Source organism: Phyllosticta capitalensis, assembly GCF_038381095.1.
Source record: "Phyllosticta capitalensis strain CBS 128856 chromosome Unknown BKA78scaffold_7, whole genome shotgun sequence".
Classification (NCBI taxonomy): Eukaryota; Fungi; Ascomycota; class Dothideomycetes; order Botryosphaeriales; family Phyllostictaceae; genus Phyllosticta; species Phyllosticta capitalensis.
The window spans coordinates 1,804,662-1,817,538 of NW_027117445.1; the positions used below are offsets into that span (position 1 = coordinate 1,804,662).

Sequence of the window (12,877 nt, forward strand, 5' to 3'; positions counted from 1 at the left end):
TGACTGCCGTGGTCGACGGTGCCAAACTTACGAGTTTCTTGCAGTCTTCTAATCTACATACACACCGAGCTTACACAAGTGCCAAAAAGCAAAAGTAAGGGGTCAGTCAGATGCAACAGGTTTATTATCTACATGCTTTTCATTATAGTCATTACAGCTACTATATACTCTTGATTAAGAGACATCTTTTTACATCCTTCTCGCTATACACTGTCCCGTCCGTCCAATCAATAGATGGACAAAGCATCCGTCGAGTTCTGGTATGTAACGCCGCACTCCTGACTAAAATCGCCATACCTGTCCGCCCTCTCCCTTATCCAGCTCTCAAACTTGGCACGCGGGCAGCTCTCGCCGGGGCCATCGGCGCAGGCGTCGAGCGGCTGGGGGCTGTTGTTGACAATGACGCGGTAGAATTCGTTGCCAGCGTCCTCAAAGCCGTAGCTGTCGCAGCTCATCTTCTCAATGGCCACGTTGGTCAGGAACGACAGGATGTTGGAGCTCTTCCACGCGCGGCGGTGGTTGATCTGCGACAGCGGCATGGTGGCGTTGGCGTCGTTGCTCGCCGACGCCGCGCTGTTGTTGAACAGGCCCAGCGCGACGAGCACCGTGGGCGGCAGCTCGCGGTGCGTGAAGCTGACGTAGAGGTCCTGGGCGGACGGAGAGTCGTCGAAGAGCGCGGCCACGCTCGCGTTGACCCACGGCCACCCCAGCACGGGCGAGACGGGGTTGCCGTAGCCCGTGTTGTGGTGGTACATGATGTCGTTTGTGTACTCGAAGGCGAGCCACTCGTTGGGCGTGAAGAGCGACAGCGAGCAGAAGGGCGACGCGCCCTTGATCACCGACTCGTACCCGCACAGCTGCTGCATGCCGTAGATGTCGGAGGCGGTCCAGTTGAAGCCCGGCACCGCCGCCTTGAAACGCGCGAGGATGGGCTTGGTGTACTTCTTCTGGAATGTCTGCAACGCAAGACAGTCAGTCCACCGTCATTCCGCTTTTTGGGTGTTGGGAGACGACTTACGCTCGACTGCTCGCTGCCGCGGCTAGAGCTGTACGCCGGACACGCCTTATACGGCGTCAAGCTGTCGGCGCCGGACTCCTCGCTCTCATAAATCTGCACCAGCTGCGTCTCGTTCCCGCGATGGTCGAGGCCGCTCATGAGGGCCTGCGCGCTCTTGACGGTGCGCTCGGCCGTCGAAGCCCACATCTTGCGCGGCAGCTTGAACCCGGGATACCGGCGCGCCAACTCGACGCCCAAGCTCATGGCCTCGAGCGTGCCGATCTTGGTCAGCTTCTCCTCGTCATCATCCGCAATGGGGCTCTTCCAGCTCTTCAGGAAGGAGAGCTCGGGGGATGCGCTGAAGTCCGCGGACGTGTTGGCCAGCTTCTGCACGAACGGCTCGATGTAGCTCTCGTAGTCAAAGTCGTTGGCGTAGATGGCCGCGTGCCGCACGAGGTAGGCCGCGCGCGTCACGGAGCAGCCCTGCGGCGGCGCGGGGTCGAGCGGCGGGTCTTGCGGGTCGAAGTAGGGCGCGATGCCCGCCAGGTGCTCGAGCGGCTCGAACTCGTAGTTGTTGGGGCTGTACAGGCTGTTGTGCGTGGTTGCGAGGGCGGGCGAGGCCAGAAGAGCCGCCGAGGCTAGTAGAGAGAGCATCTTGTGATGGGGTGGTTCCGGTCAGAGGGGGGATGGAGAAGTATATGTACAATTAGGAGAATTGAGATGAGGGTGCTGGTGGTGATGCTCTCTCTTTCTCCCTCTCCAGCTTCGAGGGCTCCTGGAGTTCCGCGTCAAGAGATTGGTAGAGCAAACAAAACAACCGCCCCAGAAACGACGACGGGAACAGCAACTCATAAACACAAAAAAATTAAGGGCGTGGCACTGACTGCGGGCTGGGTGATGTCATAATTTAAGGTTGCGGGATGGCTGGAGCTTCTCTGCCGTCGGGTGCTAGGATAGAAACCGGGATGTCAGGAACAACAACAGGCTCTCCGGCCCTCATCTCAATTCTGATTGGACCACATGCTACTTCTTGCTGGCTGCTTGGATGCGCGTCCACTTTTGCGCTCTATTCACGGTGCCGAATACGGACAGTAGTGGGCTCTATTCGTCCGTGCTCTTCAAAGTTGCCTTTTAGCTCTCCTGAGAGCAGTGTCGCCATGACGTCATCAGCCTGTGCGTCCTGGCCGCGAGCTTGTTTGCTGCACCGCCGGCGGTGGGAAACTTGTCGAGCGACGTGGAGCCCGCGGGTGGGCGGGTCCTTTTGCAGCAATGAAGGAAGGTAAAATGGCGTGCGTGATGTGTGTGTATGCGAGAGAGAAGCGAATGGTAGGTGGCCGGCATCATGCGAAAATCTGCATCATTCTACTCGATTAGCGTGTTCTGCGACCAGAATCCTCGATCTGCAAGAGCGGCCGCACGCACCGCCCGCGATCGCTTTTCGAGCAAGTTGAAAGATTTTGATCGCTGAGTTTGAGACAACAGCCAGCCAGCCAGCCTGACAGATGGCCAGGACCGAGGAAAACGGCCGGAGATGTGAGGGTTCCCTCTGGTCCTGCTCTTCTTACGCCGACGGTCCTCGCTGCGAGGTCCTTTGCCCCGAGTCGAATCTCGGGCGATTGGATGGGATTCTTCATATTGGCGTTGCCGGAACTGATGATGCGCGGTTCGGTGGGGCAGAGCCGTGTTTGATGCTCGCTGGAGTTGATCTTTGAGGCGCCGGATTTTCAGGAGATCTCTCTTGTTGGATGGGGGTCATGTGCATCGTCTTTTGGCTTGATTGACTTTGGTGTATGTAGAAATGAGGTCGTCTCATGTGCATCCAGAGCTCAACCTCCAGGTGCCTCAAGACGTCCAGTAAACGGTAAACCCATCGGTCATGAAATGTCGGTGGCCTCGGACCGGTATTGCGATTGTGTTGTAGTGGGCTCGGCGCACAGTGACTGCCACACCTTTAAAAGCGAGTCACAGTCTTCTCCCGAATCCCGCTCACAGCCAGACCGCAGGTGATCAAAGTCAAGGCCGTCGTCTTCCTATTGGGTATCGTGTACTGACTAGGTAACTGCATACGCACCGACTGCACGCAGAGATGATGTGCATGCACAGAGACAGACGGACAGAACAGGCAAGCGGACAGAAGCAAGAAAGCATACGAACTTCATCTCCCCGTCTCACTCTCGACATCTTGCCAGGCAAAGGCAAAGCCAGAGCCTTGGAGAAAGAAAAGAAAAGAAGAGGAAAAATCAAAGCATGACAGAGCCATCCCATCATCAGCAACGTCTGCGTGTGCATATGTGGTATGTTAAAAGAACGTTTGCCTCCCTCAGAACCGCTCCGTGAGCAAAAGATCAGGTGTACCGCTTGTCCCGCCGAGAAAAGCAGAAAAAATGGTCAAAAAGGAAGAAACTGCTTGGTCGGGAGTGAATTATTTGGACAGCAATCCACCCGTGAAAAGCAAAACTCCAATGTCTTTGTTGCCGTCATTTCGACTACACGTCTCCATCCGTGGGCGCATGGCATGATGTGTCGTGGCGGAGATTCTGCACACCTACTCAATTCATACCCTCCATCGGATTGTTCAGCAACACATCGAGCAAATCGTAACCACCGACATCCGGGCCATAGGCATTGCTGCCGACGTCACTGCCAAAGTTATTCGACAGAATCGGGTCCAGCGGGATGGCAAGCCAGTCGGACGCGCCAACGCCGTAGCCTCCTGCTCCACCATAGCCTCCCGCACCGCCGGCACCGCTGCCGTCGCCCCCCACACCTCCCGCTCCGCTACCGTACTGGCTGGCGCTGGGGTTGTTCGGGTCGTTTGGCAGATGGTTTTGGTACGGGGAGCCGAAGCCCGGCGGCGGCATGATCGAGAAGTTATTGGAGCCGGGGTCATACGTTTCGGTCGAGATGCCCCAGAGCGGGTTGCCGTTTCCGTTGGTTGTTGATGTAGCACCAGCAGGCGAGGCGGGCCGGCTGAGACCACTGCTGGCGTTGCTGGCGGTGCTGTACCAAGGTTGGGCGGCGCTGTTGTTGTTATTTGTAGAATAGGACGAGTGGTTCGGTGGAGGCATTGTCGAGGGCGCTGATGGTGCATGGAATTTGGGATCTTGATTGGTCGTGATGCCGGCCGTCGAGAGCCGCGGACTGTGACTGGCTGCACGACTAGCCTGGACGGAGCCTTTGCCAGAGCCGGAGCCGGCCATGCGGACAAGCCGCGTCTTGATCTGGGTGATGAGGGTGATGAGCATGTCGGCGAAGCGGTTGCCGACGTGTACATCATCCACGATGCAGTTGCGGAGGGCTGATACGGCTTCTTCCATCAGGCCGAGGGAGAGGGCAACGTCGTCTTCGCTAGCACCAAGCGCAAAGGTCTTGAGCAGGATGATTGTGACGGAGATGATGCGGAAAAACGTCCGTACAGGCGCGTGTTTGAGGTAGCCACCAGGCTCCAAGCCCTTGACGACAATCGTGAGAACGTTTCGGCAGCCGTCAATCACTTCTCGAATGAAGAATCGGTCGTTTCCGTACCACCTCATCAGCAGGTGTGGAGGTATCGCTCCAGGTCCCGTCGGCACAGAAGCTCTGTTTCCATTTGAAGCGGCGGCAGCCTGCGTATTCTTAATGCACCGCTCCACGACCGCCTGTAGTGCCAGCGAGTTGAGATAGACCCGGGTATATTCGTACTCGATTGTCAAAATGTCACACATGAGCTTTGGAACTGTACTTTGTTAGAGAGAAGAGCGAGCCGAGAAGGCCATACGTACTAGTGTTGCGATATCTGTCCAAGCGTAATCTGAATTCTCGCAAGAGGGGCTGGAACTCTGCCAACAGCTTCTTGTACTCTTCTGTGCGGATGAGATCCCTAGTGTTGCGTCGATTCGCAAACATCTCTTGGTTTCCTCGTTCCATGATGACTGCAATCTCCATCCAGAAGTAGAGAACCATTTCCTGACTATTAATCCGCCGTTCGGTGCCGGGTGAGCTACCAGCCTGTTCACGAATGATTTTGCCAGTCCTCTTAAGCATGGCAAAACGTTCTTGCAAGCGCTCATCGTTGCTCTTGAGAAACGACTTGTCCCGCTGGGACCGAGGCAACATGGATGTGAGACCGACTCGACCACTCGTCTGAGTGATGTAAATCAGTAGAAGCTCCCTTAGGTGGTTCTTGCGGCGGAAGTAGGCCTCGATTTTGGCCGGTGGCAGGTGCTGGTTTTCTTCGTGGAATTCCTGTTCGCTCTTCTCATCAAAGACACCAATCTCATACGCCAATGCCATGGCATTGCCCAGCAGCATCCAACACATGCGGTCGCTTCTCCAGCATGGCTCGAGCCAGCTGTCAATCCTCTGACCGCCGGTGCCCATGTACTGGTTGGTGGCTTCGGCAAGCGAACCTCTTGAAATAAAGGCGGCAGTCGCCTCATCGGGCGCCATCAGCTCATCGTCGTCATCACCAGGCGGGAAGTGCAGGGCACGCGGATGCCACTCGGTCAGTAACATCAAACTCTCGACAGTTCCAAGCGTACGAAGACCATTCCGAGTCAGTGGGTTCACATCGCAGCCTTGTTCGGCTCCAGCGCCGCAGAAACCACCTCCGAATTGCTCCTGGCCCCATATCATGCGGTCAATCATTCCTTGGAGATAATTCCAGAGTTTCTCATGAATTGCATATGGACGAGAGCTCGAGCCAGGACCGGTCAAGCTCATGTATCGCGAGGCAACCGTCAGGAGGGTAACAACGAGCATTGACTCTTCAGTCAACAGGGTGATGTGCGAGTCGTATCGCTCAAAGTTTGGCACTACTATAGGTGTCAATGGAGAAAGGTAGCGGTAGAAGTAGTCGAGATAAGCAATGCCCTCCTTGGCGGTGAACCAGCCAGCGCGGACGAAGCGGAATCTCGACCAGGCCTTGAGCGCAGACTGGTAGCCCGCGTCGTCGTTGGCGTCCCCATTCACTTGACCATGCGAAGATATTGCCGGATCTATAACATTGTCGGTGGGGGTATGTGATGTGCCAGGGCTTGGGTACGTGTGGCTGCCGGACACTGCGGGGCTGGTGAGGTTTGGCTGCGATCCAGGCGTGTTGGCGCCAATCGAGGTACTCAAGTTGCGCTGTCCACTGTTTGTTCTGAGGTGTTCCATGTCGCCTGTCTTGCCAGCCGCCTCGAACAATAGGTTGAGGGCATCGTGACCGCTAAACACCTCTTTGGACTGCAATATGGCCGTCGTCTCATTGTTGACCTTGTGCTGATCGTCTTGCGGCGAGGCGGTGGACGTGTTGGGCCTTCTTAGGGGCTGGAATCGACCCACGGAGCCTCCTGGTGTCAATGGACGCGTGGTATGCGGTTGTTCAAAGTTTCCTGGAGAGGTCGCGTCGACTGTCGGAAAGCCCTGACGGCGGGGGGTCTCGGAGTCATCTCTCACCCTCTTGCGCCCGTTTCGCACGTCAAAGTCGGAGCCGGCGTCGTCCTCGAAACCTTCACCCTCGTCCTGGGGTTTTCGCTTTCTGCGGGTGGCAGAGAAGAAGCATTCTTTGCTTTCGCGGCGGCAGCGGACGCACGGTGGATCGTGAGGGTTGTCGACGGGGCCCAAGTCGCAGCGGACCTTGCGGCGACGGCATGGGATACAGGCCTGGTATGTACGAGTATGCTGTTGCTGCGACGACGTCTTTGGCGACGCGGCGGCCTCTGGGGGTACGGAGGACGAAGTAGGCATTTTATCGCGGCGATGATGGAGAGGGCGGGTATCGTCGGGACAGGTCAGAAGATTGAACCGAGTTCGGTCGAGGTCGCTGAGTTGGGGCACTTCGCCGCAACAACGACGACCAGAGTCCCTGCAGCACAGCACACCTCAAGCAATTGTTTCCCACATGAAAGGTGGCGGTGTTGAGCTTTTCTCTCCGACTTGGAAAGCGCAGCAGGTGTCACGAGCCCAGCATTGCCGTGACGCCGTTTCATGCACGTGGGAGACTTGGGCGATGCGTCTATTGAGGCTTTCCCTCTTCCATCCACCAAACACCTGCCCCGTCCAATCGTCTGCTCGCCCCCTACCGGTGACATGCCTGCAACACCAGCTATCCAGCTTATGGCTGTCGCGCTTAATGCGACCTCTCCCATATCCACCAGAGAAACTATCGACTGCCATAGGCCCTTAACTCATTCCTTCTTCCACTCTTCGAATTCTTCCGCAAGGTGCGCCTTTAGCTTCTCAAACCGATTGCCAAAATTCAAGTCACACCGCCAGCACACAAAATCTCGATTCAAGTACCCCTCCTTTCCCGGATGCCGCCGCGGATCGTCTTGGGCTAGCGGGAATGCATCCAGAGGCACGAGAAACGGCGTCGAAAAGCTGTTGTAGTGGTTGCGATGTTTCAGGCACGGCGAATAGCGGTCCGGTGAAAGTACATGGATATGTAGATGCCTCATTGACGGATGCGCATGGATACCCGTAAGCAACCCCTGGGTCCAGTCACGACCTGGAGGTAAGTCTGCCGGCTGTATTAGGTCGTCCGAGTCCATTGCTTCGTTGCGCGCCTGTTCTTGCTTTGAGGATTCCCCTAGTCTTCGTCGAAGCTCACTCGCGACCAATTCCTTCTTCACTTTTTCCAGCTTCGCCTTGCACTTTTGAAGAAACTCCTGGTCCTCGAATGCGTCGAATGGATGCTGTAGCGTCTTTTCCGGGTCTCGAGGCAGAATTAAACAATGAATGAAGGCCTTTGGGTAGAGGTCGTGGATGACAACGAAATCATCGTCCCATTCGATGACTCGATCTTTGCCAAACCGCTCTGGTGCGGCGATGTAGGCGCCGAGTCCGTGTGCTCCTGGAAATACCCTGGTGCCGACAGTGGTGGATTTGCGACTCTTTTGATCCTGCGACGACGTATTTTTTGCCTGCTTGCGTGACATGAGCTCGGTGACTGCCACTGATTTAGCATTGATATCCTACTTTACTAGTCATGGTACGCACAAGCGTTTGGCCGCTTCTCACCTGAAGAGGAACCTTTGGCAGGAATGACAGTCTCGCCGGCAATTTCCTCAGCGGTGATGGCGTCTTGATCATGCTCTCCAGAAGTGTTCATTGTCAAGGAAGGGAGGAAAACTTATAGATTGCAGAGAGAACAAAGGTGGTGAAGGCCAGATGTCAGGCAGAGTGAGGCTCAAGCGCAAGGGCCAGCGGTACTCGGCAGGGACGTCACTGGGGTAGCTTATTCTCAGCCCTACGCTCGGTAGACTTCCGCGGCCTCGCCGCCGACAAAAGCCCAACGCGTCGCCAACATGTCTCGACCACATCTCTACCCCACCTTCTCTCGCCATTCAAGAGCTTCCGAGGATGCCCAAAAATCCTCATCCGCCGCGCGGTGGAGGCGGCTCCAAGAAATCTGCCCCCCCACCTCCTGGTGAAGACACCAGCTACATCGTCTTCTCAAATTCCAAGGGAGACTCGAAGAAGGGCAAAAAGGCAGACAGCTCTGCCAAGAATGAGACCGACGGCAAAGGGAAATCCAAGGGGAAAGCGCCAGCAGATCAACAGGCCGACGATGCGCCCAAGAAACCGGATACGCGCACCATAATCGGCGGCGCATCATGGACTGGAAAGCTCCCTGTCAACATGCTCTCAGAGCACTGCCAGAAGCAGAAGTGGGCAAAACCTGACTACAGCATGGTATCTGAATCTCCACATCCCAAGGCACGCACCCGAACTAACGCGCGACGCAGCACAGGGTCAATGATGGCTTCGAAAGCCACGTCGTTCTAAAGTACACAAATCCAAAGACGAACGAGACCATTCAGCCGCCTCCATTCCGACTTCCTCGAGAGCACGGAAATCTCGGGGTCCAACCAACTGCGCTCGAGGCGCGCCATTTCGCCGCGACCTACACCTTGTTCCGCGTTGCCAGTATGAAGAATATCCACATGACGATGCCGCCGACATACCGCGATTTGTGGAAGGGTCCTTTTACAGACATGAAAAAAGAGGATGTGAAGGCCGGGAATGCATGGATGTACGAGGCGGACCCTTTTACAGCATTCAAAGAAAGGCAGCAGGCCAAGGCCGTGGCCGAAAAAAAGAGAGAAGACATTTCGAAGCAAAAGGAAAAGGAAAAGAGCAATCCCCATGCGCCAGGTCTGGATGGCGGCAACAAGATGCGGGAGTGGTCGAAAGCCCCCAAGGTTGATCTGGGCAAGAAGATCCGAGCAGAGATCGAGGGCCTGATTCGCCGAGAAGCAGTCTGGAATCCCAACAACGTCGTCATCCCCTCTAGCCAACAGAAGAAGATCGTCGACGACGTCACGAGGCTGGGATTCCGAAAGAGTCACGTCGAGGAAGCTGCGGAAATATGCAAAGACAGAGAGGAGATAATTGAATGGCTCCTGATCCACGTACCCGAGGACGATCTGCCTGCGTGGTCCCTCCCGGAAGGTTACACGGCTGGTGTCAGTATGGCCAGCAGTAACTTGAAACGCGAAGCTGCAGTGAAGCGTCTTGCTGCTACGGGATACTCAGTCGACCTGTGTGAACAGACCTTGGACAAACACAATGGTGACGAGGCGAAGGCTGCCTGCCACTTGCAAGCACGACTTCTTGGGGACGACATGCTGACGGAGGAGCTGGCCAGTGTCACCATTTCAGAGGATGAGGACCCATGGGCTGAAGAGCAGATCATTCTCTCTTCCATCTACGATGACAGATATTCGTCCAGCACGTCCGACTCTTGTCAGATTCGCCTCGAGGTTGTTGGCAACACCAAGACCGAATTTGCACTGTTTGCGCGCAAGCCTCTTGGACGCTATCCGGATGCACTCCCTGTACTATCGATTCAAGCCAAAATTCCAGCGTATATTCGTCTGAGTATTCTCAAACAGGCTTTGACACACGCCAAGGAGAACTTTCTAGGGGAGCAGATGATCTTCAACATTGTGGACTGGCTAGAACACGAGATACCCAGCATCATGGAAAAGCCTGGTCGTCTGTCGGAAGTGTCCTCCGCCATCTCAGCTGCTGATAGCAACGTCCTCACAAGTAGAAATATGGAGAAACTAAAGAAACACAGACGACCAAAGCCCGTTGACTTGAGGCCTGGCAGCCCGGCCAGTCTGCGTTTGTTGGAACAGTGGCGACAAAAGCAATCCACTCCTGAGCAGCAGCGCATGCTTCGCGTTCGGGAGAATCTACCGGCGTGGAAATTGCAGCAGTCAATTGTCGAAGCTGTCAACACTCACCAAGTCGTCATTGTCTCTGGTGAGACGGGCAGTGGTAAATCTACCCAATCGGTCCAGTTTCTCTTGGATGATTACATTCAACGCCAGCTAGGTGAAGCTGTCAACATAGTCTGTACACAGCCCCGCAGGATCTCAGCTCTGGGCCTGGCAGATCGTGTTGCCGACGAGAGGACGGGCACCGTGGGCGAGGAAGTCGGTTACTCGATTCGTGGTGAATCGAGGCAAAAGCCAGGTGTCACAAAACTCACGTTCATGACTACTGGTGTGCTTTTGCGCCGCCTTCAGACTTCTGGTGGACGCCCGGAGGACATTGTGGCTTCACTGGCCGATGTCACCCACGTCGTTGTTGACGAGGTTCACGAGCGAAGCTTGGACACTGACTTCCTTTTGGTACTACTGCGAGACGTTCTCAAGAAGCGGAAAGACCTCAAGGTTATCCTGATGAGTGCCACGCTCGATGCTAACTTTTTCGCCTCCTACTTCGAGCCCGCAGTTGGAAAGGTCGCCACGATTGAGATTGCGGGGCGGACTCATCCAGTTCAAGACGTGTACATCGATGACATTTTACGGATGACTGGGTTTAAGGGTGATTACGATGACGAGGATGCAGAGGACACCACGCAGAACAGCATTGGAAGTGCGCTCAGGAGTATTGGCATGCGAATCAACTACGACCTCATAGCACGAACAGTACAACAGATCGACGCGGAACTGGGCTCGCAGGACGGCGCAATCCTGATCTTCTTGCCAGGTACCTTGGAGATTGACCGCACATTACAGGTACGGACGAATGCTCCCACTTTATGATCAACGCTGACGTGAAATGATAGGCTCTTCGCTCCATGCCAAACATACACGCCCTGCCCCTTCATGCCTCCCTTCTACCCGCCGAACAGCGGCGTGTATTTCCGCCACCGCCAAAGGGCAAGAGAAAGGTCATTGCTTCCACCAATGTGGCCGAAACATCCATCACGATAGAAGATGTTGTTGCTGTCATTGACTCTGGCCGTGTCAAGGAGACTAGCTTTGACAGCACCAACAACATGGTCAAGCTTGCCGAGACATGGGCCTCGCGTGCTGCGTGCAAACAACGCCGAGGTCGCGCGGGTCGTGTGCGGGCTGGCATATGCTACAAGCTCTTCACTCGCAACATGGAAGACAAGATGATGGAAAGGCCGGATCCGGAGATTCGGCGCGTACCGCTTGAGCAGCTGTGTCTATCCGTCAAAGCCATGGGCATACGGGACGTGGCAAACTTCCTGGCTGGTGCGATCACTCCGCCTGACAGCATCGCCGTCAGTGGAGCTCTCAAGCTTCTTGGCCGCATGGGCGCTATCGATGGTGACGAAATGACAGCCTTGGGACGGCACCTATCGGTCATTCCGGCCGACCTGCGCTGCGCAAAGCTCATGATTCTCGGTGCCACTTTTGGCTGCCTGGAGTCAACCCTGACCATTGCGGCCATCCTGACTGTCCGCAGCCCATTTGTCTCTCCACAGGCCAAGCGCGAAGAGTCAAAGGCGGCCCGATCATCCTTTGGCAAAGGCCAGGGCGACCTCATTGCCGACCTTCGCGCCTACGAGGCCTGGTGTAGCTTGCGTGAGAAGGGGCTGTCTCCACGGGAACTTCGCGCTTGGTGTGAGGACAATTTCATGTCGACGCAGACACTTAACGACATCACATCTAACCGTCGCCAATACCTGTCATCACTCCAAGAGACGGGCTTCATCTCACTCGCTTACTCTCGGCCCTCTACTTCAACTAACCCTGCCGCTGCTGCAAATGCGAATGCGTTGTTGAACCGCAACAACACGTCGGATCAACTGCTTCGAGCCCTCATTGCCGGTGCCTTCCAGCCCCAACTTGCTCGCATCGCCTTCCCCGACACCAAGTATGCGGCATCAGTATCAGGCGCCGTAGCCCTCGACCCAGACGCGCGCACCATCAAGTACTTTACCGAAGTTCCGAACGCGGCGCCTACGCAGGACGCTCAAACTCCAGCTGGAGACTCGGCCACATGGACCGCAGGGTCTCAGCCCCAGACTCGAGTCTTTACTCACCCTGGCAGCACCCTTTTTGGCGCGCAAACTTTCCCGAGCGGCACCACCTTCCTCTCCTACTTCCAGTCCCTCTCCACGTCCAAACACTTCATTGCGTCGCTCACGCCAGCGTCGACCTTTGCGGTGCTCCTGTTTGGCGGGCCGCTCGACATTGACACGCAGGGTCGGGGCGTGCTCGTCGACGGCTGGATCAGAGTCAGGGGGTGGGCGCGGTTGGGAGTGCTGGTTGCCCGGCTGCGCGGTTGTTTGGACATGGTGCTGAGGAAGATGTTTGACGAGCCCGGGACCGAGCTTGCGGAGAGCGCCGTTGTGGGGTTGGTGAGGAGGGTGGTGGAAGGAGAGGGGATGGATTGTTAGTGGAGATGAAGGTGGCATTGTTGGAGTTGACTGCGTTGGTTCTAGGAGTGGCTCTCATGGTCACCTTTGGCATAGCCCTTGGATGGGAATTAGATGACCAGCTGAAGGTAGCTGAAATCACCTGATCAAGTTCTTGTTTTGGTTGAGGATAGTGCAGTGTAGATTGTGTAGATTCTGGTAGGCTGACTTGCCACGACCCGAGTACGAAAGAACCAGAGGTGGTTAGAGGCAGGGCGGGGTTTGGAGAG

General features: G+C 55.9%; 4 protein-coding genes across 4 annotated transcripts; 1 reads left to right on the forward strand and 3 right to left on the reverse strand.

Annotated features, from left to right (window-relative positions):
* Nucleotides 1–227: 227 nt before the first annotated feature.
* BKA78DRAFT_253411 (histidine phosphatase superfamily) lies at nt 228–1,651 on the reverse strand (the record flags this gene model as incomplete). Its single annotated transcript, XM_066884818.1, has 2 exons — nt 228–956; nt 1,019–1,651. The coding sequence occupies 2 exons, from the start codon at nt 1,649–1,651 to the stop codon at nt 228–230; spliced, it is 1,362 nt and encodes a 453-aa protein (XP_066742909.1).
* Nucleotides 1,652–3,546: 1,895 nt separating this feature from the next.
* On the reverse strand, nt 3,547–7,050 carry BKA78DRAFT_332467 (uncharacterized protein; the record flags this gene model as incomplete). The annotated part of the gene is made up of 4 exons (XM_066889987.1): nt 3,547–4,100; nt 4,140–4,712; nt 4,759–6,678; nt 7,035–7,050. The coding sequence occupies 4 exons, from the start codon at nt 7,048–7,050 to the stop codon at nt 3,547–3,549; spliced, it is 3,063 nt and encodes a 1,020-aa protein (XP_066742910.1).
* A 96-nt stretch (nt 7,051–7,146) lies between these two features.
* BKA78DRAFT_354550 (HIT-like domain-containing protein) lies at nt 7,147–8,069 on the reverse strand (the record flags this gene model as incomplete). Its single annotated transcript, XM_066891746.1, has 2 exons — nt 7,147–7,907; nt 7,958–8,069. The coding sequence occupies 2 exons, from the start codon at nt 8,067–8,069 to the stop codon at nt 7,147–7,149; spliced, it is 873 nt and encodes a 290-aa protein (XP_066742911.1).
* Nucleotides 8,070–8,320: 251 nt separating this feature from the next.
* On the forward strand, nt 8,321–12,629 carry BKA78DRAFT_297369 (putative DEAD/DEAH box helicase; the record flags this gene model as incomplete). Its single annotated transcript, XM_066886762.1, has 3 exons — nt 8,321–8,653; nt 8,707–10,992; nt 11,043–12,629. The coding sequence occupies 3 exons, from the start codon at nt 8,321–8,323 to the stop codon at nt 12,627–12,629; spliced, it is 4,206 nt and encodes a 1,401-aa protein (XP_066742912.1).
* Nucleotides 12,630–12,877: the final 248 nt, after the last annotated feature.